The sequence below is a fragment of the Spea bombifrons genome, chromosome 8, assembly GCF_027358695.1.
Source record: "Spea bombifrons isolate aSpeBom1 chromosome 8, aSpeBom1.2.pri, whole genome shotgun sequence".
In the NCBI taxonomy this organism is placed as follows: Eukaryota; Metazoa; Chordata; class Amphibia; order Anura; family Pelobatidae; genus Spea; species Spea bombifrons.
In genome coordinates this window covers 33387506-33409897 of record NC_071094.1, presented here as the reverse complement: position 1 = coordinate 33409897, position 22392 = coordinate 33387506, and the positions used below count along the sequence as shown (strand labels likewise).

General features: G+C 42.2%; 1 protein-coding gene across 1 annotated transcript; it reads left to right on the top strand.

Moving 5' to 3' along the window:
• Nucleotides 1-1806: 1806 nt before the first annotated feature.
• Nucleotides 1807-18282, top strand: SLC9A6 (solute carrier family 9 member A6). The gene is made up of 16 exons (XM_053473858.1): nt 1807-2118; nt 6548-6747; nt 8306-8383; nt 9861-9937; nt 10279-10391; nt 10692-10797; nt 11365-11506; nt 12762-12867; nt 13433-13521; nt 13864-13977; nt 14345-14456; nt 14793-14946; nt 15416-15446; nt 16606-16685; nt 17421-17526; nt 17812-18282. Exons 1-16 carry the CDS (start codon nt 1842-1844, stop codon nt 18076-18078), a joined length of 2052 nt encoding a protein of 683 aa, XP_053329833.1. The 5' UTR covers nt 1807-1841; the 3' UTR covers nt 18079-18282.
• Nucleotides 18283-22392: the final 4110 nt, after the last annotated feature.

Here is a 22392-nt window from a genome sequence, read left to right as displayed (position 1 = left end):
CCTTTGCGATTAGATGTATTGCAGACCGCATGAGGTGTAAAGCAACGAAATACAACACAATTACTACTAATAATGCCTTCATTCAGACCCAATGTTGTTACTTTCATGGAATAACCCAGGATTGTTGGGAGAATGTTGTGACCCCGGTATAAATTCGGGGTCCAAGGGCCACTAAAAAGGGTCAGATCAGGATGTAGAGCAGGAAGGCGCTGGATTTATGAAGCCTACAATATGCTTTCTGCAAGCGCCCCGGGTTACAGGATCCATCTCATCGCCCTGCTTTCCACATGCCAACCAACGTTCCTCGTTAGCCCACGTCAGTGCGGCTGGTAATACTTTAAGCAGAGCGGTGGTCACAGCTTCTAGTTAAATGAGAATGGACACCAAGGGGTTAACACATTTTTAATGGTATTGAAGGTAAACATAGGGACAAAGGGGGAATCGGCACAATGCTGTGACACAAGACAAAGCCAACAGGATGGCTAAAAAAAACACTGCGTTCACCGCGTCTTTCTCTTGCATTGTTGTTTGTGAAATATATGTATATGAAATATTTCCGGTGAATGTATTCATAGAGAAAGGTCCAGTCGGGTAGTAAAAGGTCTAATGCCGTGACAATCTAATGCAATGAATGTTACTGAAATGTACTTCTGTGGCCCCTATCATCACACCTGGGTTTGGCCCAGAGACTCCGGGTCGCTACGGGATAACTCTGGGTCTCCGGCGCGGTTTTGTCCCACGAAGCAGGACCGCCCACCGTCGTGTCTGTTTTAGGGCAAATATGACTAGTTGCGCGTTGGTGGGGCTTTAACTTCAAAAAGGGTCACAGAAATCAGAAGGCACTCCGCGATATTTTTGAACTTTTTTTTTTTTATCTCCAATCCCTTCCAAACGTTGTGATAACCTGATATTTTTTGTGTTTTTCATACACATTGCGTAGAAAATAAGTGGCTGCAGCCCCACCAGCTATTTTATTTTATGCAGCCTCCCCGGGGAATGCGATCCATTACACAGGGGTGTATAAAGCATCGACTCGGGCCACACGTAGCAGCACCTCCGCCTCAGTTAGCTGTATACGTGTAGGAACACCGGGAAACGTTCTGGCTCCAGCTACCTGGTGCCCCCCGGCAGGATGCAGGAAAGTGGTCCCCCTGATTTTGCGGGACACGCCATTGTTGGAGTGGAAGTGGCCGGAAAGTGGGGTGCCGCTCCTGCGACCAGGAGTTTTCCTGCGCTGTAGAAGCGGAGAGCAGCCCCGGAGGGGACTTGCCCCTCTGCCAGCCCCGTGGGTAGGGTGACCACATTTCCTAACTGCCGTTCCGGGACACTTAGTTTGATGAGTGTATTACGTGAAAGTTATGCTTGGGACTGGAGAAAACATACTCATCAGCACATTCTCAGTATCTATGCGAACATTCACTGGCTACATAGAATGGGGGTACCTGCCCCATCGCCTTCCCCGGAGGAACCTGCCCCATCGCCTTCCACAAGGGTACCTGCCCCGCCGCCTTCCCCGGGGGTACCTTTCAGTTTATCTGTGTACTGCGCTGTGGAATATGATGGCGCTACAGAAGTCAAATAAGAAAAACTGTTTCCTCTAGATATATTCATGAAAATAACCAAAAATAAATAACGAGCTGTTCTCTGGTACGGAGCGCCCGGAATACCCGCAAGGTGGTAAAAGTATAACGCACTCCAACTGCAGCGGCAGCGCCGGTCTCCAGGTTCCCCGGTCTGCCTCAGCAGGGCAGTGGTTAATGCCAGGCGGGGACCCTCCTTCCGGGGGCGGGATGTCGCTCTCCCGTCATCCTGCTGGAGGCCCCGCCAGACCTGCCCCCGATATGGCGGCGTGCGGCGCTTGGATACCGGTGTACTGGGGTAGGAGACTCCGGGCTTCAGTGCTGCTCCTGCTTCCCACCCTGATGGCCTTTAGCCGAGCGGAGGACAGCGTCATGGAGGAGATAGTGACGGAGAAACAGGCAGAGGCCAGCCACCGGCAGGACAGCGCCAACCTGGTGATCTTCATCCTCCTCCTCACCCTCACCATCCTCACCATCTGGCTCTTCAAACACCGCAGGTTCAGGTTCCTGCATGAGACCGGCCTGGCCATGATCTACGGTCAGTGTCGTCTTGGTTCGGGGGAACCCCTGTGCCCAGCCCAGTGCAGCACTTACTGCGGGGAACCCTTTACCGCTGCTCCCCGTGACGCACTTATCTTGTGTAAAGTTTCTCACACACCACCCTATGGATGTCACGGGGTGTAACAGGTTAAGAAGTCATTTTTGGGTATTTTAGGACATTTATTGTAGTCTGCAGTTTATTATGGTATTTTAAGGACTCTGGGCAGTAATTATAAGCTGTCATTATGCAGCATCTTCTGAATGTGGGACAGTCTCCGGAGCCCATGCTCTCCATGGGGTATTTACTTCCAGTGAAGCGCTAACACGGGGCGCTCAGCCGTCATCGTTCTCTGCTTCATATGATAAACTCTACAGGTTATGCTCGTTGGGGTAAAAGTTGGAATTATATGATTGCCAGTTATAATGCTGTGCCGTAACCCCATATACCTTCCTCGTACGCATATGGTATGGCCCTTGGGTGGTTGGACGTAGGAGGCTTTGATGGGTTTAGGCTGTAGCTGCTAATGGGTTATGGTTCTGTCGAGAAGAGACTCGGGTGCCGGAAATAATTACCAGATAGATCAGAACCCGTCTTTAGTCAATAATGTTTCAGTTTGCAATTAAGGAAAGTAGTGGAGTCTGTCAGTCTTTCCAACCCCATTCTTCTTCATAACCTGTCAGGCTGGCCACCAAATACCTAAGCGGATGATGAACCGCTGACCAAGTACCCGTTTAGATTTTCAGTCCCGATTTTGGGATCTATTCACTAAAGGGAGGGATTCTAGAAGATGCTCGGTTTCAACTTCCCACTTTACTATTCGTTATGAAGGGTCAACACTGGGTGACCCGTTAAAATGGGTGAGTAGGCTTTGAAGACCTCTCACTGATTTAATTATACGTGGCTGGCCAAGGTGTTCCTGCAGCAGAAGCTCACTGGAGTTGGTCTTCATGTGTAGTGAAGTCTAAGAGCTGAAGCATAACTCCATTCTTGTCTTGCTTTAGTGAATAAGGTTTTCAGGATCTCTACACCCCCATAACTCCTCTTAAATTAGTTGTGGTAGACGTGTTAGATAGAGCGAGGCGTCAATCTGTCCACTCCTATGCCAATGAGAGACGCTGAAACTTGCAGTGTTTTAGTACCTGATCACTGGATCAAAGTGGATAATGGCGGAACGAAAATATCTGGCCCTTCTAGTTTGTTTCTTTTCCAGCACACGTGAAGCCATCATACTACTATAGAGCTTTGTGTTCAGGGCAACTTCATACCACCCAAAGTGAGATTTGCTGTTATGTTTAACCTGACTGATGGCTTTGAAGGACTGTTGTCAAACTTGAAGAACTTGTCAGCTCCGCGTGACACTGATCAATGAGTAATACACCGGTTGTGACCTAGGTGGCTTGTGGCTTGGATGTATGTAATTTATTTACTACGTTCTATATTGACGGAGAGACACATGGTGCGTAACAATGCTGTATTGTACTTTATCTTCTAAACAAACGGACAGGTCTGAATGTCGACTTAAACTTTTCAGTCTTTATTCTGGCCACCAAGTAATGTAACTTATACATTACTTGGTGGCCAGTTCTTTTATTTTTATGCTTGTTCAAGCTTCTGGAGACTGTTCATGTCCCTTTAAACTTAACTACATTACGGTGTTTAATTTTCCAAGTGAAGTCATGTGTTCCGACTCGCTTATCACCAACCTCTTGATTGAGTTGCGTTGCTGTTTAGATACGCATGAAGGCCTACAGCATACAAGCGGAAGGCCTGACCTGCGGCGAGTGGTCAAAGATCAAGTTTGCCACGTAGTCTGCGGGTCCCACTTTTATACAGTAATAACCAAAATAATACTCTCCTTCCCGTACATTGCAGCTTGTTGGAGACACTCTGTTTATGCCAATGATTTGTTGGTAATTAGAGGCCCTGTGCCTGATAATAAGCAGAGGAGCTCTGTTTATATCCTTTAACCGTTGGGGCACTTAAGGAGCAATAACATAAAATGTTTGTTAAGTAAGTCATTGCTCTTAGGTGTTTACTTGCCATTCTGCATTCCTGATACCAGCAGAAATAAAGGATACATTATCTGAGTTCTTTCGTTGTTGGCCATTGTGCAGGCTCTAGTTTCTTCGCTTTAACACTTCGGAGGCTTTTGGTTTTCAGGAGAGTTGTAGTTTTAACTTCCTCTAAGACTTGCAAGTTTCATTGGCCATATATATTGTATGGTTCATTGTTTAATGAGACTTTAGAGATATTTAGGGATTTAATGATATATATTACACAGGCTCAGCCGAGTTCTTCCTGCAGCAGAAGCTCGCTGAGGTTGGTTCTTCATAACCATAGTGTAGTTCAGGAGCTGGAACACAAATCTCTGACGAACGCTCCTGTTGAATGAATCCCACTGCATTTGTGTTCTGTACATTAATAAGTTTAGACATCTAGTATGTCCACAAAAGCTTGACAAAGGTCCTGTGATGCTGACGGTTGCTCCCCTTGGCTAGTGATGAGTACCTAAAGCACTATAAAAACGAGTAGGTGAATGAGTAATGTTAGGTTTCAAGTAATTAGTTACAAGCAACCACCCAGACACTTTTAAGCTATTTCTAGAATGCGGTAGTTGTGATCACATATGGTTAAAGTTAAAGGATAAGCTTTTATGCTGTAACCTACTCCTTCTGCATGATCCTCAAGAAGACAGACAAATGGAAAGTACCAAATATTCTGCGCTTAAGCTCAGCAGATCTCAGAGAGGAACAAGAGACTTGTCTAGCGTGATTCAAGGAGACGGATCCAGAAGTGATATAGAAATATATGCTGTGGACTAAATGTTTTCATGGTAGGAGATCACACGCTGAGGCTTTCTATTATTGGTCCAAGCTATAAAGGCTTGACTTGACTTACAAGGGTCTATAGAACAACCAACTCTCTCAAAATCCTTGCTGTTTTAATGGGTGCCCATTCGAGAAACATTTAGGAGTAAATGTCATTAGCCATGACTATTCCAGGCATGCTTCTCCAATTATCCCAGCCTCTTCTGGATGAGGGAAGGAGATAAAGCCGCACACATGCTTTGTAGTTTAAAAAAGCATTCCCGTTAGCATAATATATCTTGTAGGATCATAAAACCACTTATAAATGTATTCACAAAACAGGGACACTTTATAATGCCTGAAGTGAAACATATGCATATAGAGGAGGTTGTAGAACCCTCTCCATGCATTTAGTAGGGGGGGCACCATGAAAACTTCAAGGGACCACTCAACCTTGTCAGTACGCTGCAACAAGATATTTGCCATAGAAGATTACAATTTGCCAGACTGGTTCATAAGAACTTGATATGTTTGCCTAGTAAACCGTTAAGGTTTTTAGGTACAGACAGGGAACAGTAAAGCAGGAACAAAAACAAACAAAAAACGACGGCCCCTTTAACTCCATATCTGTCTTCAAGAAATAATCTTGGAAACCAAAACCCATTAGTTGTGTACAGGGGTGTTGTTTGCCTACTTTCGGATCTAGTAGACTGCGAGAAGGAAATAAATATTCAATATCTTAGGACTGTCTTTCCACGTCACACTTAAAGTTGAGCGGTTTACATCAGCTAACGCTTGTAGTCTTAAGACCTTTAAGAATACATTTCAACACCAGGTATACAGAGCTTTGCTTCTCCATCAACGTTACCGTCTGGTTACACCCACTCAAGAAACTGCAGAGGCATTTATATTCCTGGGGCAGGAGCATAGTCCATAGTGCAGTCTTAAGTGCCCTTTTATCGGTAGTATTCTGGCTGGCAAGAGTCATGTGTGATAGCGGGTGGGCTCCCATTCTCCTGTCCCAGCCACTAATTCACCTTATTGTTTCAGAAGTCCAGCTTTCAGGATAATAAGAACTTTAATGCCTATGATAGTTTACATTTTTGTGATGCCCCCCCTTGCTGGTTCATGAATGGGTTCTGCATTCCTGGAAAGGGGTTTAACGAGATCCCCTCTACATGCGCAGAAACCACTCCAGAAACCACTCCCACCAATTGATTTTAGTGGGAGGTGGCTTTCCTGCCATTGTATTGGCTACTTGAACCATTCCATCATGCTTGAACTAAGGAGGAAGTGTTCAGCTGCAGCTTCTCCTGAAGATCAGTCTTTTTTTTTTTTTTTTTTTTTTTGCGTGTTTAAAGAATTTAAGGACTTGCAGGACTTCAGGAGGCTGTCTGGGACACCATAGCGTCCTTTAAAGTCATTAGTGTTGCTTGAGTGGTTTAAAGCTGTTGTGCATATGGTTTGTTTGTGAATGTTTTATTAGGGCTGTTATATAAATCAATTCTAATCATAATAGCAATGAAGTCAGCCTAATGTGTGCCTGTCAGTGGAAAAAAATGTCACTTGGTATATCTTGTTCTTCTGTTTATGTGCCCTTTCGGTATCTCGTTCTCCAGGCCTCTTGGTCGGGGTGGTTTTGAGATATGGAATCCATGTTCCTGGTGACGTGAACAATGTTACTATGAGCTGTGAGCTGCAGACCAGCCCTGCCACCTTGTTAATGAACATCAGTGGAAAATTCTATGAGTATTCCCTGAAGGGCGAAATCAGTCCCCAAGAGCTCAACAATGTTCAAGACAATGAAATGCTCAGGAAGGTGAGGATTTGCTTTCTGTGTATAAATTCGTACACTTTGACATTTCACAGGCAGCTACGTATTAGCTAATTGTATGTCTAGGGTGGAGCGGACTTCATTAGCATTGTCATAAAGCATCAGATCGTTGTGGTGTTTGAGCAGGAAAGTATTGCATGACTGATAACAATGGCGGCCTCCAGGAATGGAAGCTGGCAGATTGAAATGTTTTTAAGCGATCAGCTACGGATTCTCCGCACGCAGGATCCAGACGTTACAACAGCTCCCTGTTAACTCCAGTTCTGTAATCATTGAGCCCAGTTTGCTATGTGAGGACTGTGACCGAGCCGATAGATAACCTGGTAAATATTGGAATAGGTAGCTCTCTGGGTGCTGCCCTGTTCAGCCCTTCCTAAGCTTGAGAGCAGAAACACAAAACTTAAAGGGACGCTGCCCTGTTGGGCTCTGCAAAACCTTTAGATGGAGCATATGCATATGCATAAGCCCAAAATGGCAGATCGAAAAATACCCCATTCTTTTTTTTGCTACACAACTTTTTAACCAACATGTAATTGTTCTTTCTTTAACTGTCTGCCTTTAAACGATTACAAGTATTATGCCATCATACACTGTCTCCTAAACCAAAGACCACCGTGTTTGGACACTATGCACCAGTGTCCATCTTGGGCTGTAGAACTCTTAAAGTGAGTGTTTCTAATAGACAATTACATTGGGACACAAAGATATGTGTGTTGGACGATGGCCAGAAACAAAGTAACACTGGAAAAGTACAACTTTTTTACAAAGTCATAGTTGGCTAATTCAGAAGAACCGGTCAATGCCATTTGTGGAACAGGAATGTGGAGCTCAGCTGAGCGTGAGTCAGGGCTCCGTTCCATGCCAGAGAAGAAATGTCTCCTTAAAGACATACTAGCAGCAAACAAGCTAGGCATCAAGCAGGGCTAATGTGATTTGGCTCATCCTTATAGGAGGAGTAAAAGTTGCAGAAGTAGCCATTATTTGCGTCCTTGGAATCTGAGACATAACCATATGGGCGCATTATCCTACTGCATTATGGTGCGTTAAACTAGCACTCTCATGGGATAATTGGCGCTTTTAGCAGGGCTAACATCCATATTTTAGACAACAGTCTGCAGTGATATGGTACAGGTTCAATATAATATAGTGATCTTAGTGCCAAGGGGGCACTGAACCTCAAATAATGGCCATTGTCAGCAAGGTTCTCCTTAAAGAGGGGTTGAGTTTGCTGTTGATCTCATATGTAATATACAATGAACCGTCACTAGAAGAAATCTTACAGATTCAAGTTCACCAAAAAGCCTTTGTGTAGGACACACCTGGCACGACCATTGCTAATGCCTTGTGATGTCTGTGGATTGGAGGGTTTCAGCTCGCTGCAGCTTCCCCGCAATTGCACAATTTACTGAATGAACCTCTAAAATGTTCTATATTTTTAAATTGCCATATGCCTAATATATAATATCTAAGCAGCCATAGCTCACTAGCTTGTCTAAAATATTACCATTTGGAAACGTAAGCTTGGTTTTTATCCCGTTTGCAGGTTACCTTCGACCCAGAAGTATTTTTCAATATTCTCCTTCCACCGATCATATTTTACGCCGGGTACAGCTTGAAAAGAGTAAGTACTATTAATCCTCAGAAAATATATATATTAACAAAAAAAATGACATGCTATTAGTTTGAATAACACCAGTAAGATACTGATTTATACATCAATTTAACCCCTTCCGGACCGGCGTTGGCAAACTGCGTCTTCCCTTGAAGACCGCAGTTTTTTTTTTTAATATTTAAATTCCGTGCTCGTGATTTGCTGCAAAGCGATCACGTGGACACGGAATTGAGGGGGAGTGGCTGCTACGGATCACTGGGGACACCCAGCGGTCAGTAGCAGCCGCCCCTCGCGATCCCAGCGTTCAAAGCGACACTGGATTGCGTATCATCGATGACGTACCTGGTCTGCCGTCCCAGTCTGTCGGTGACCTTTGACCCGGAAGTACCAGGTACGTCCCTGTCTTGAAGGGGTTAAAGTGATTTATTTGGAAATCCTCTGGAGAAGTGCTTTGTAATGTCATATGGTGAGTGCATCGAGAGGGTAAATTGGTCCACCTCCCAGCAGAGGTTTTACTTGGACTACATGGGCCAAGTAGCTGTTCTAGGCATTTAATAGTGTAAAATGTGTTACACCAGAGATTTCTCGGTAGCGCACGCTGAACCTGAGCGGTTTGGCAATTTGGTTGCTTGGAAGAACTGTAGTCTTATGAAATGAAATATACATTGTATGTTATAACATGAATAAACAAACACACCGTGCCAAATAGTTACTCTGTGTAAACACACACACACATATATATATAATCTCTATCGGCATGTCTGCAGACGGTTTAAGGAACTCGGCAGGTAGGATGTTCCCAACATCTCGGAAATCTAACTACAGTTATTCTGAGGATTTCGGATCCTCAGTTACTTCTCTCTCCGTGTAATCCCAGGCAGACTCAATGTTGAGATCAGGGCTCTGTGGGGACCATCACTCCCAGGACTCTGTTCTTTAAACTGATGATAGTTTTTTATGACTTTGGCTGTATGTTTGGAGTCGTTGTTATGCTGCAGAATAAATTTGTGGCCAGTCGGATGCCTCGCTGATTGTATTACATGATGGATAATATTCTGCCTGTACGTCTCTGCATTGGTGAGACCATTCATTCTGACCAAATCTCCACAAATCCATTAACAGAAATGCAGCCCCAAACTTGCAAGGAACCTCCGCCATGCTCCACCATTACCTTCAAACACTCATTCTTGTTCCACTATCTAGCCCTTCATCAAACAAAGTTTGGCTTATTGGTCCAGAGCACCGGCTACCATTTTTCACACTCCCCAGTTCCTGTGTTTTCATGAATAGTTGAGTTGCGTTTCCTTGTTTCCACATCAAAGATATTAATTTTGTCCGCAAGTCTTCTATGAAGATTATTTCTTTTTTTCAAAGGATTCTATTTTTCAAAGGATTCTTACTGCGTTTTTTCACACCTGCCTTGCACAGTACGGTGTATGTGTATATATATAATTATATATAATATATTTTTTTCTTCTTCTCCTAGAGACATTTCTTCAGGAACCTAGGCTCGATCCTTGCGTATGCGTTTCTTGGCACGGTAATATCTTGCTTAGTTATAGGGTGAGTATTTTGCAATCTCTCGCTTTATGGCTGTAGATTTAATAAAGTGGTGATAATTTAGTTTATTTATATACTTTGAGATAGTAAAGTTAGATAAAAATTAACTAAAGTGATGGAAATCCCGTGAGGTTCAAAGGGGTCGTGGGATGCTACAGATCTCAGTGAGTTTTTCTTCTGAAAACGGTCAACTTGACTGGCCAACTCTTTTTTTTCTCTTGCCACATTATACACCTGAGACTTGATGTTTATATCACGACAAACATAAGCAATTTATTTAAACCAGCTCTGGACAGTCTCAGGATAGTACACGTGGTCACCGTGAATTTCTCCTTGCTCCCCAGGGCTCTTATTTATGGCTGTGTGAAACTGATGAAGGTGACGGGAACCCTTGAAGGGGATTTCTTCTTCACAGACTGCTTATTTTTTGGAGCCGTTATATCTGCTACCGATCCAGGTACTTATAGTTAGTTGCTAGTGGCCTCTCTAAAGGCTTAATCTTTTAAAGCGCCTATCAATGTTTAGAAAATGGTCCTATGTTGAATAATACGTGTCATATAAACAGTATAATAATTAGAACGCTCTTTTCCAATATTACAGGCCTTACATGCCAGCCCCCCCAACATGAAATGTCTGGAAGTGTACGCAGTTGCTGTGTATGCTTCTCTGTGTAGACGACAAGCATAACATATATGTAATATATGTATTCTCTTTGGATTACAGCATAAGCTAATTCATTTTAATGTTCATTTTCTAGTGACGGTCCTTGCCATATTCCATGAACTCCAAGTGGACGTTGAACTCTATGCCCTTCTCTTTGGGGAGAGCGTCCTGAATGATGCAGTTGCCATAGTTCTGTCCTCGTAAGTCACTTGTTGATATTTTCCAATGCCATTGTTACCCCACAATGTTTCTGTCTCTCATCTTGTGGGTTGTGGACTGTATGCCATGTGGTGGCATCCGTGTTACCAGCAGTGTTTGCCATGCTGCAGGCTTACAAATGTTTTTGGTGATGTTACGTTGTTGGTACTACCAACTTTCAGGGTTCCACCGAGTGCTCTGGAAGCAGACCGTCCGTTAAATATCCCAGTAATGTAGGGGCTGAAAGTTCATTTTTCAGACATGACACTTCGGGCGCACTATCCAGTCCTTTGGAACACAGAAAGAATGCCGATACTGGGAACCTTGCATTTCTGTACTTGCCACGCTGCTGACAGCTTGATATATGTGTAATTGAATACTGGAAAATAGTCCAAGGAAAGGGCATCCGATGAGGCGGGTGTTCTGCATTTCTACTTTAAAGCAGGGCTCCCCAAAAAGTATTACACGTATCCAGTGTTCGGATGTGTAATAGAGAAATTTGGCACTACCTTTCCTGATTCTGTAACATGGGGTTTCTAACTGGAGCCATTTTAATCTCTTTCCTGCAGGTCAATTGTTGCTTACCAACCTGCGGGAGACAATAGTCACACGTTTGACATCACTGCCATGTTTAAGTCTGTGGGCATATTCCTGGGGATATTCAGTGGGTCGTTTGCCATGGGAGCAGCTACTGGAGTGGTCACTGCATTGATATCCTTTTTCTTATAAACTTCTTTAAAAATGCATTTTTCTGCACAGTTATCTTGAATGACACCAGGACTTACCCTCCATCCTCAACTGCCTCAAACTGTTTTAATTTAAGTTGGGGTACTTCATGGGCTTGAGAAACTCTTGCCCTGCGCCACCACCTATGGGCAGGTGGTAACTTTCTTCCTTGTATAAAGAATATATATAATTGTTTGTGTACACACCCAGCAGCAAATGTCCGTGTTTCTCCATTGTTACCCAGCAGTTATCCTTCACGTCATCACCAATGTTCCCTCTAATTTTTTAGTAGTTGGTGTGCGCGGAAATCTTATATTGTGCAGATTTTTTTTCCTGTTACAAAAATATATGCACGCTGAATTGAAAAGTTGTTTCAAGCTAATTTTGGCGCAGCCCCTCTATTTTCATATAATATAAATATAAATGAAATCTATATATAAATATAAAATAATCTGTGTGTATGTGTAAGGGGTTAGTGTGACTGTGAGTGCGTGTATGCGCAAGGTGTGTGTATGTATGTATGTATGTGTAAGTAGAGCTGTCCCTGACCATCATCATCCCCCCCATCATAATTCCAAGCCCCACCACAATCATTATGCCCCAAAAACTGTCCCTGCTAACCTTTTGTACACATAACTTTTCTTTGTGCGCTGGTTGCAGAAAGTGTGTGCCACGTGCAGCTTAGAGGGAACATTGGTCTTCACGAAAATGTCATTTCCATTTCAAAACATAAAGACACGAATCCCGTTGGCTCCATGAATGCGTTGCGGTTATGACGGTCGAGCAGCTGTTAAGGTGTGGTTACTTTTTAAGTAAAATATTAATGTTTAACATCTGCACGACATTCGTGGATTCTGCTTCAGATGTATGTCGGCCCTTTATGCTGCTCGTCGTCTGGCGGAGGGCACTTTGAAGAAAGCTAGTGCTTCGAAACCACTAAAAGCAGCTTCTTTCTCTGTTCTGCACAAAACCTCCTAACCACAGAGATCACATCGTTATCCTTGATAAATCTTCCTTCACCAAAGCATGGTTGGCTGGTTGCATACACGAGTTTCGGCTCATTGTGTTCTTTTGGCTGCTATTTCGATGTTCACGTGTTTGTTGGCTGTGTATACTCCTTACACTTTACAGGAACGAGCAATTACCTATTGGTGTGCCGATCTGTTTAATTATTGGGACTGCTTCCTAAAATGACTTTATGTTATGAACATGAATGTTATGAACCTTGACCGCCTTTCACGTCACAAAGTTCACTAAACTGCGCGAGTTCCCGCTTCTGGAAACTGGTCTGTTCTTCTTGATGTCCTGGAGCACATTTCTACTAGCCGAAGCATGTGGCTACACAGGTCTGTAATCATAACATATATTTTTACTTACCATGATATAATACATGTTATCTCCTGTGAAATAATTTCCTAATGCAGAAGGTCACCCGCTCTGCTTTAAGTATTATGCTGACCTGTTCTTTTCATCCAACTTGACTTGGCTTCCATGAATAATTTTTCTTATTGATAAATTCTGCTTTGTTGGAAGCTACATGTCTTTTTTTTTATTTTATCATGGCCTAGAGTTTCAGGGGATACACCAACCTCTGATTAGTCTCAGGAGAAGTCCAAGATTTTGGACTGCACTCCTCCCATACTGGTTTGGTTTTTATTGTTTATTAAGCATTGTCTGAAATCTGGGCTATTTGTGAGTTGATTTTGAGCTTTATAGGTTCAGTGAAACATATGGCAAAGAAGTTTGCAACTAAAGGATCTGTTAATTCGTACTTTTTTACACCTTAAAACAATGAAAGTGCGATTTAGCGTGTGTAAAGTTGTGTATAATGTCGCTACGTGTCTGCTTCGGACCGCTGCTTGAATGAGATACAGAGGACTTGTAATAAATCGGTTTCCTCTCTTTTCTCAGGTGTTGTTGCCGTCTTGTTCTGTGGAATCACACAGGCTCATTATACCTACAACAACTTATCTACAGAATCACAGATCCGCACAAAACAGGTATTTGACCAATTACTGAACATCTGTAGACCGCTTTGCACCAGCCTCACGGTGAACCGGCGAGTGTCTGATTATTAAAGGCGCAGTGATACGTACTGGAGAGAAGGACTTGCGCTCGCCGATCCTGCCGAAGGGTCGCCTCTGGATTCACGGAGGGCTTGGCTGTCAGGAGACAATTGTATTCTGCTTCACCTGGAGCTTGAAGATCTTGTGAAATGATAATCTGAGTTCTCATCCATGCTCTCTGATCATTTGCAGTTCACCCTTCAGCACTAAATAACAGGGCAAATATTGCTTGTTTTTACACTCTTTTTAATTGTTTTCTTTTGTTTTCTCTCTCAGCTGTTTGAGCTTTTGAATTTTTTGGCAGAAAACTTCATCTTCTCCTACATGGGTCTGGCTTTATTTACGTTCCAGAATCATGTCTTCAACCCTACGTTCATCGTGGGGGCCTTTGTATCCTTTTTTCATGCAAGCAAGAGTGGGTAGAATTTGGTGCTTTTTAGTCTTTTGTTAATATTTTATTTCCTTTGTATATTTGCAATGCATTGGTTCATGTTTTATATCAAAAGATAGCCCTTTGAGTTGCATTGATAAGTGCCCAACAATGGGTTTGTTCTATAAAGGGAGAGCTGTCCTCTTAACCACTTAATTCTCCTACAAACTCTCCCGACAGCACTCCCTTTCAAAAAGTCATCGGACTATGCGGCCTCAATGAAGTAACGGGTCACACGTATGAGGTTTACGTGTTATTGTTTTAATATGTTACCGGTTTATTTTTCATTCACCCTCTTAGTTACTTTCCTGACCAGTTCTCTCCTAGCTTGCCGTGTTCCTCGGCCGAGCGGCAAATATTTACCCTCTCTCCTTCTTGCTGAATCTGGGCCGAAGAAACAAGATCAGGCCGCACTTCCAGCACATGATGATGTTTGCAGGTATGGAGAACGCCATCGTTTTATTGGTTGGAAATCAGTCACTTCTGAGCTTTTGATAATCTGCCGGCTCAGGGGGTGTTCAGGATCCATTTGGTAGTTTAGTTTTTTGTTTGGATTTTGCTTGTAACCATCGGACGTTCTGACCAGCGCTTCGTTTTTAAGGGGGGCATTCGCTGTTTACGGAGTTGGTAATTGGGTCTTTAACTGCATAATTTAGTTTTTCCTGGTGAACTTTCTCAGCTGTTACACACAGGATAGCTGTTCCCCCCTAGCTGTCCAGAAAGAAGTGCTGACGTCAGCAACCCCATTCTGACAATTCTTCTGTTTAATTCCTAGGGCTACGTGGAGCGATGGCATTTGCCTTGGCAATTCGCGACACCGCCACGTACGCAAGACAAATGATGTTTACTACCACGCTTCTAATCGTCTTCTTCACCGTGTGGGTGTTTGGTGGGGGAACAACCCCAATGTTATCTTGCTTGAATATCCGGTAAGTGTCAATCAGAGGCCATGTACATTTTGTGTATTTTTAGTGTACACTGACTGATGTACGCGAGTCACAGAGTCTGTCGCCAAAATACACGCGAGTCTGCATTTGTCCGTTGGGTGTCGCTTTGCGTCTGTTATCGCCTGGTACAAAATACACAAATCTGGAGGGCATTCGATACAGGTAATAAAGCCCCGATTAAAGCACTCTTTTGACCTATAGCTACTTGAAGATATGAAGTCAAGTGCCGTGGACAACGTTTGGCAATGATGCTTATTGTATACCAAATTTGAGTTTAAACACCGCAATTTATCCTTTATTATTTTTTTGAGTCCCTAGAGGAAATGATGCGCGTTAAAATGCTTTCCAGCCCATTCAAATGTGCCTTTTAACATAAACATACTAGTGACCCATCAGGCAAGAATAATGGTCCATTTGATTTTAACCCTTTCAGTTTGTTCTTTGTTTTCAGAGTGGGTGTGGATGCAGACCATGACCAGATGGTAAGCAGCTTTTAGTAATATGTCCTATCGCTTTGTTCTTTTGCTTTAATGTTTAATCATGATTTTTAAGGCTAAAATGTTATTTATTGATCAGTAGAGTACAGTCTGTATTATATTTAATGCAGGGATCTCGCAGGTAGCACCTGTTATAGAGAACATACACAAAATTCACTTTACTCTGCAATCTCATTTTTTATAATAATACCAGTTTTACAGATTTAGGGAGGGATTGGTACAGGTAGCTTTAATTCATTTATTTTTGTCCAAAGCTGCAGTGGTGTCAGTTCCGTTTTTTAAATGTCCTTTTTTTCACGCGTAATTATTTTGTTGTGACCTAATTTCATGGTAACCCACAGGAAATCTCTGAAGCGTGTTTTTGGTTTTTTTTACCTGTGGTGTTGTGCACGAGGTAGTGTTTTTGCTGCACATTTGTCCGTATAATATATTTAAGCGATGGGAGGTAATGGCCGCACATAGACAATGAGACAGCAGCTCGTTTTCTGAGAACTCATCATTATTTTTTTATGGTTTTCTAACTTAAATAAAGAGATTGTTGGTTTCTAGTTTGAGGAAATAACATGGGATTTAAGATGTCAGCAGGAAAGTTTTATGAAGACACATAGAGTAATAAGTTTATACATAAAACTGATAATGGCCATCAGACCTTCTTTATAAGGAATGTTTACAGAAATGGTTTAATTGGCCAACAGCAATATATTGTTGTGTGTGATGTGTTTCTCTTATTTGTTCTTTTCTGTTAATTTCTGAGCTACAATACATTTAGCACTGGCTACTTCTGTCTAGAAATGCACAGCAATGGGGTTCATTCACTAAACGAAGAGTTGTGGTTGCAACTCATAAACTTTGCTGTACGTTATGAAGACTTGACTGTCCCCGTGTAGCGCATGTTAAAGTGAGTGAGGTTCCCCCAAAGTCTCCTTACCTGTAAAGCTATATGTTATACGGGGCCAGCTCAGCCCTTCTTTTTGGAGACATTTGCCAGTGTCGGCCCTTTATAATGGATAGTGAAGTGTGAGGGTTGAAACCGTAACTCCTAATGGTACCTCTTCCTTTAGTGAATAGCCCCGACGTGTTTGTATATATTGTGTTACTTGTGTTCCTTGTGTATATTTACCTGTCTCTTAACGTTATTCCCTAGGGGGTCCCCGAGAGTGAACGTAGGAGTACAAAAACTGAGAGTGCCTGGCTATTTAGACTGTGGTACAACTTCGATCACAAGTATCCTTCATGGTTATCGGCGAAGCTTAGTGAACATATCGCATATTAACGAATCTCGGGGTACGGCGCGTTTTCACACGTCGTAGCTTCATATTGGCCTGGGTCACAGTTGCTTCTACTATGATGGCAAATGGAAGGGGTCTGTTTGTTTTTAACATAATTATTTCAGGTTCCTGTTTCTTGAACAAAGAAACTCCAAAGTGGTCATTGGGTTGGTGGGAACCCTAGAATTAAAATGAAGTTCAAGTGATTGACCTCCTATAAAACACTTTGAATCCTCATGTCTTTCATTTGGGTGTTATGAGCTATTTAGTGTTTGTCCTGTTGCTGGTATTTTGTCCCGTCACATATATAACGCCTTACAGCGACGGATGCACTTTGTGGGTAATGTATGTAGCTCCCATCGGAGGATTGTATGCCTACTTTGAAGACTTCTGCATTAGCAAAGAGTAGGCGCAAAAGACAAACGTACCCCTAATCACCGAAAAACTCTCAATGAATAAAATGCATTGTGCTTGATTAAGAAGGTATTATAGGCATACACTATAATAGGACCTACATATGGCTGCTATATGCAGATAAAACCAGCAGGAATGCCGTAGAAGAGCAGTTTAAAGTATTTGATGGTCTCGGCACAATCCGTCCTTTATTTTCATTTTCTCTTTGCTTTTATAAGGATGTCTCATTCTATATTTTTCCGCCGCTCTGTTTGCAAATTCCTTGACTCGTTCAAAGTTACCTGAAACCCCTCCTGACTCACAGCGGCCCCCCGCTTACCGCGACTCTTCCCAGCTGCTGCGGCCCGATCGCCAGATGCCTGACAAGTCCACAGGCTTACGAGGTATGTCCTGAATCTGTTACACGTGACTAACCAAAGTCTGATCAAAGTGTATTACTCATAATGCTTCTCTGCTATGTTGTAACACTTAATTATCATACTTGGATAATAAACAAGTTTGGTTCCAAGAATACAATTGTTTTTCTTTTGTTGTAGAAGCTGCACACATAGATGATGATGATATGTATGTTAATATCTACAGTCCTGCTGTCCCCACCATCTGTGATTAGATGTAATTTCTCTATTTATTAAACAATAAGTTGATCAGTGCACTTTTTTTTTTTGCAGAATCAGGAACAATTAAAAGATGATGATTCTGACCTTATCCTCAATGACGGCGATATAAGTTTGACCTATGGCGATTCCACTGTAAGTACAGATCAAACGGCGTCCAGTTCTTCAAGGAGATGTATAGGAAACGGATCCGAGGATGCGATCGACCGGGAGCTGACGTGCGGAGATCATGAACTCATCATACGAGGCACACGTCTGGTCATGGAGGAGTGCGAGCCCCCCATAAACCTGCAAGTCACCAGGAAGCCAAGCCCCATGTAGTGTGTTTAGTCTCCTCGGCACTCTTGCCTATACGTGGTTGTGTATTATAATCATTCAGCTTTCCTGTACTCTCTGATGCATGGCTCCGGTTGTTTGAGCTGTACAAAAGCTGTTTATATGGCATAGGAAGATATGTTCTCTTTGACTCCACATGTGAAAAAGATTTCTCTTGAGTTTTATTTTTGTAATTTGCGTTCTTTAGTTTTTTTTTTTTTTTTTTTTTATTTAAATCATTTGAATGCACTTTAAGTGAAGCCACCTCAGAAAGTATTTGCACAAGCCTGATTAACGACCCCCGGAGATGTCATGTAAAAATGTACCTGTACTTTTCTGTTACTTGAAGCGTTTCTGTGGGTTTAATTTAATTTATGTTACGACTTGTGTCGATATTTAAAATAACTTTATAATGTTCATTTTCTAGACATGTTTAAGACATGTTGCAGGTTCTGTGTTATACTGGAGAACATCTCCCTAAAGGTCGTTGGCTTCTGATCAAAGCAACCTGCTGTCCTAGCAAAGGATCACAGGGTTGGTAGTTAAGCAGTAGTTTGGGACTCTCATGTCCTGGGTCGATCAAACGTGCGGTCTCTCTATCAGAGACCTCTATAAGTCTGACTTATTTTCCGTGAGGAGGAGAACATTTTTGGATGTTTTTATCCATAAATTGTCTGAAGAAAAAAGTGTCTATTCTTATGTGCTCATTCCATCGCATTACGGTAATAGAGATTACACCCGCATTAAAGCAGACCGTCCATTGAGGTACATATCTTTATACACCGGCCATGCCTTTACTTACTGTACATATTGGATATTGTGTAGTGTTAGCGAAAATACGTTGCCAAGTAACGCCGCTATTGCCTGGCACATAAACGCAGAATACCAAGAACATCGGCATCTTCAGAGTCTGTTGTTGCAAATACGTCTCTTGTCCTCTGTAATCTTTGGCAGGGTCAGTGTGGCTAATGCTACCCCCAGAAACATCGCTTCTCTGGGATCATCTCCTTATCGATGACTGTGACTGCTGATTAAATGCCAGGACAGTGCGCTTGTAAAACAAATATGATATGAGGCAGAACAAAATGTCATGCCAACAGCTGGAATAGTAAAATGATCACTTGAGGTTTATTAGTTATATGTGTGTGCTTGTGTGTGTATATAATATATATAATGATATATTATATATATATATATATATATATATATATATATATATTTGTTTTGCTAAGTTAAGCAGGTTCACCACTCATGCCAAGTTGAGTTTAGGACGTGTCTGCAGTAGCTCTGCTGTGTGTCTCATTGTAAGGATAATTGTTTTATTGTGTCTTTTTCTTTGTTTTTCATTTATATGCCGTTCCATACGTTTAGGATAAATGTCTATGTTCTGCTTAAGAACACATAGAAATATATAGGCTCAACGTTTAACCCTCTCAGTGCCTGGAGTATGTGCCATAGTGTGCCCTGACACTGAAATTGTTGAGTGCTTTTTTTTTTGGTGTACGTTTCTACTTGCATCCAGTTCTGATCAATAAAACGTTTTAATGTCAATGAAACATTTAGTATGGATGTAATCTGTGCCCCGCAGAGTGTTTCTATGTGAAATGCTCTGCAGGGTTGCTCACTGCCCGTCAGGTTTGCGCGTCGTTTCCTATAAGCTTGTGTGTCGTAGCCGGCGACATCTAGGCTTGTACATGGAACAAACGATAATACCTTTGTACAAAAGCCACAAGAATGGAAACTATATTGTTGGGGTTCCTTGGTAAATGTAGGGACTGTCTCACAACATTCTGGATCCTGCATGAAAGTCTTTGTGTAGACGTGTTAGGTGGTACCGTGTTTTCCTTGAGTAGCCAACTAATACCTTAAATAAACTCTCGGTGATATTCCTGCATGACTTACAACGGAGAATAAAAGGCACCTGGAGATGGCTGGAGAACCATTCATGGAAATAGATGGTTGTTATTAATCGCCTGCCTTCACACAGGTCCGATGCATGACCTTGTTGAGTAAATAAATTTGTTGCATTAGCTGTATGTGCGTTGGGTGCTACTACATGCTTAACCTATTGAGTGCCAGAATGTAGTGCACTTTAGTACTGTAGTACTCGGAGCAATTTTGTGTCAGGGTCAGCGGACCGCTGTGCTTTTAATGCAGCGGCAGAGCTGGACAGCACTTATAAGCTTAATATTTTGTTCGAACCTGCACAGTTTTCATGCCATGTTGCAGGTTTGTTTCTTCGTAAACTTGATTTTAATGCTCGTTTTAGGACTTGAAGGCAGTGTTGCCACAATTTTAGAGCCCTGGCTACCTTCTCAAGGTTCATTTATGTATTGTTTGGTAAAAAGTTATTGTAAAGGATTAGATGTCCCTACAGTTAAATGTAGCCAAAAGAAAGACTCTCCAGCCCCCCAAAAATTAAATTTTGCTGCACATTAAAAGCTTGGTGCGAATTAGGGGTCCTGTTGAGGCCACTGGGATTTGGAGGTCCCATCATGCTGGGGTTAGAAGAGGTTAGATCAGAGTCGATGTAGAGCGTTAAAATGATATATTCCAAGGCTAATGTTCCTATGAGACTCAATCAATCACCAGTTTTATTGCGGGACACCCCTGACTTCTCTTCCAGGGCTTTAGGTAGCATCAGGTCCAGACCGCCGGATCACTGCCGTGTCGATTGTCCTCACGTCCTACGATGCGGGACTTTGTTTTAGATCAGTGTTTCTCCTGTGGCCACTCATCTAGTTAGTAACCATTTCACTGCCATTGGGTTTCAGGTACTGATTAGTTATGTTTTTAATAGCACAATTGTTAAATCCAAGTTTAAAAAAAAAAACATTTTTGTTGTTTGTTCTTTTTCTGTTTTTTTTTTTTTTTTTGTTTACTAAAATCGTTTGCTCTTTATACATAAACTGTTAGATGAAAGTGAAATAGTGTTCGGTGTATTGTGTACAGTGACTGGATTTAGTATTGCAAACTTATATGAATAATTACTCTTTGCAATTGCATTTTTTTAAATAAAATATTGTGTTCTTACAGAAAAAATGTTGTTGGTATTTTTGGGCATTATAAACATTTCTATCCTTAGTTATACTTCCTCTTTAGGACCATAACGGTCATTTCTGTGTGTAGAGGTCTCTTTCTTCCAGCTTTGGATAATATAGTGTTTTTTCTCTTATTCTTCCACCGAGTGAAACAGTTTCACGTGTATCAATATCGTGTATATGAGTGTTGATCTTCCAGTGTCCCATACAGCCTCACCAATGACAAATACATATTAAGGCACCTGACTGAAGCACACCTCCCCTCTGTGGTCCAATGGCATGAGCATTGACAGGAGCTGGCCGGTGGCAAGAAGATGTGCTCTGCCGAACCAGTCTCCTGCTATCCTAGGATCAGAGGGTAGTTAAAGAGGCAAATGCATGGTGAGGGGGGGGGGTGCTATTCTGAATCCTCCATGAATTTGCAATGGGAGGAAAATAATTTTAAAGGAGATGCTCAGCTATCGTATGCTTGTTGGCGTGTCTCTAACTGTAGAAACTGGAGTCTTTCGTACCAGGGATTTCTGTAATCCAAAACATATGCGGCAACCGCACAGTTCCAGTCATTATCCTCTAGAGAACAAAGGGAAGAACTCTGTCTCTGATTGTATCGTATCTGTACTCGGTTAATTATGTTAAGTAAGCTGTGATGTACCAGATTGACAAAAATGAACTGCCCTGCGACATTCGACATCCACAAATACACATTAAACGGAATGTCCTAGAACGAGCATCCAGTAATAATTGGAGTACTGCCTTCACCCGGTGAGCGCTATGCAGGGGGCAACTTCCACCATCTTTACCCCAAAGAGCCATGGATTGGATACTCGGAGAACTCTTTCAAAGTTATCCCAAAGTTTGTATAAACTCCTCCTGACAGTATACGGCCAGACTTTTTAATTCTGCATCCATGAAATATTTTGAGTCCTTCAAGATTTGTAGCATTCCGAGATTAGGCTGGAAATGGAAAATATTTGATCCGTTGTACTGGCACGTAAACAGATTTCTCCTCTGGTTATTTTTCTCCGTTATCATTCTGAATTCATTCCCTCTTTTTTTCTTTTTTATCCAAATTAATTTCCATTTTGATTAGTTGGGTTTTCTTGCAGTTTAAAGAAAAAGACATTATGAAGCTTGTTAACAGTCTGGAATCTTACCGATCTCTGCCAAGATAAATATTATTTGGGACCAAATGGTCTTTTTATTGTTTCTTTGGGCCCCTTTAGCCAAAATGTTCTGCTAAAGAAATATTCGTTAAGTACTGGCGGAATCTTTAGTCAAA

Coding starts and splice junctions, on each gene's coding strand:
- SLC9A6 (XM_053473858.1), top strand. CDS start 1,842: ATGGCGGCGTGCGGCGCTTGGATACCGGTGTACTGGGGTAGGAGACTC. Junction 2,119..6,547: donor CGGCCTGGCCATGATCTACG/GTCAGTGTCGTC, acceptor CTCGTTCTCCAG/GCCTCTTGGTCGGGGTGGTT. Junction 6,748..8,305: donor ACAATGAAATGCTCAGGAAG/GTGAGGATTTGC, acceptor TCCCGTTTGCAG/GTTACCTTCGACCCAGAAGT.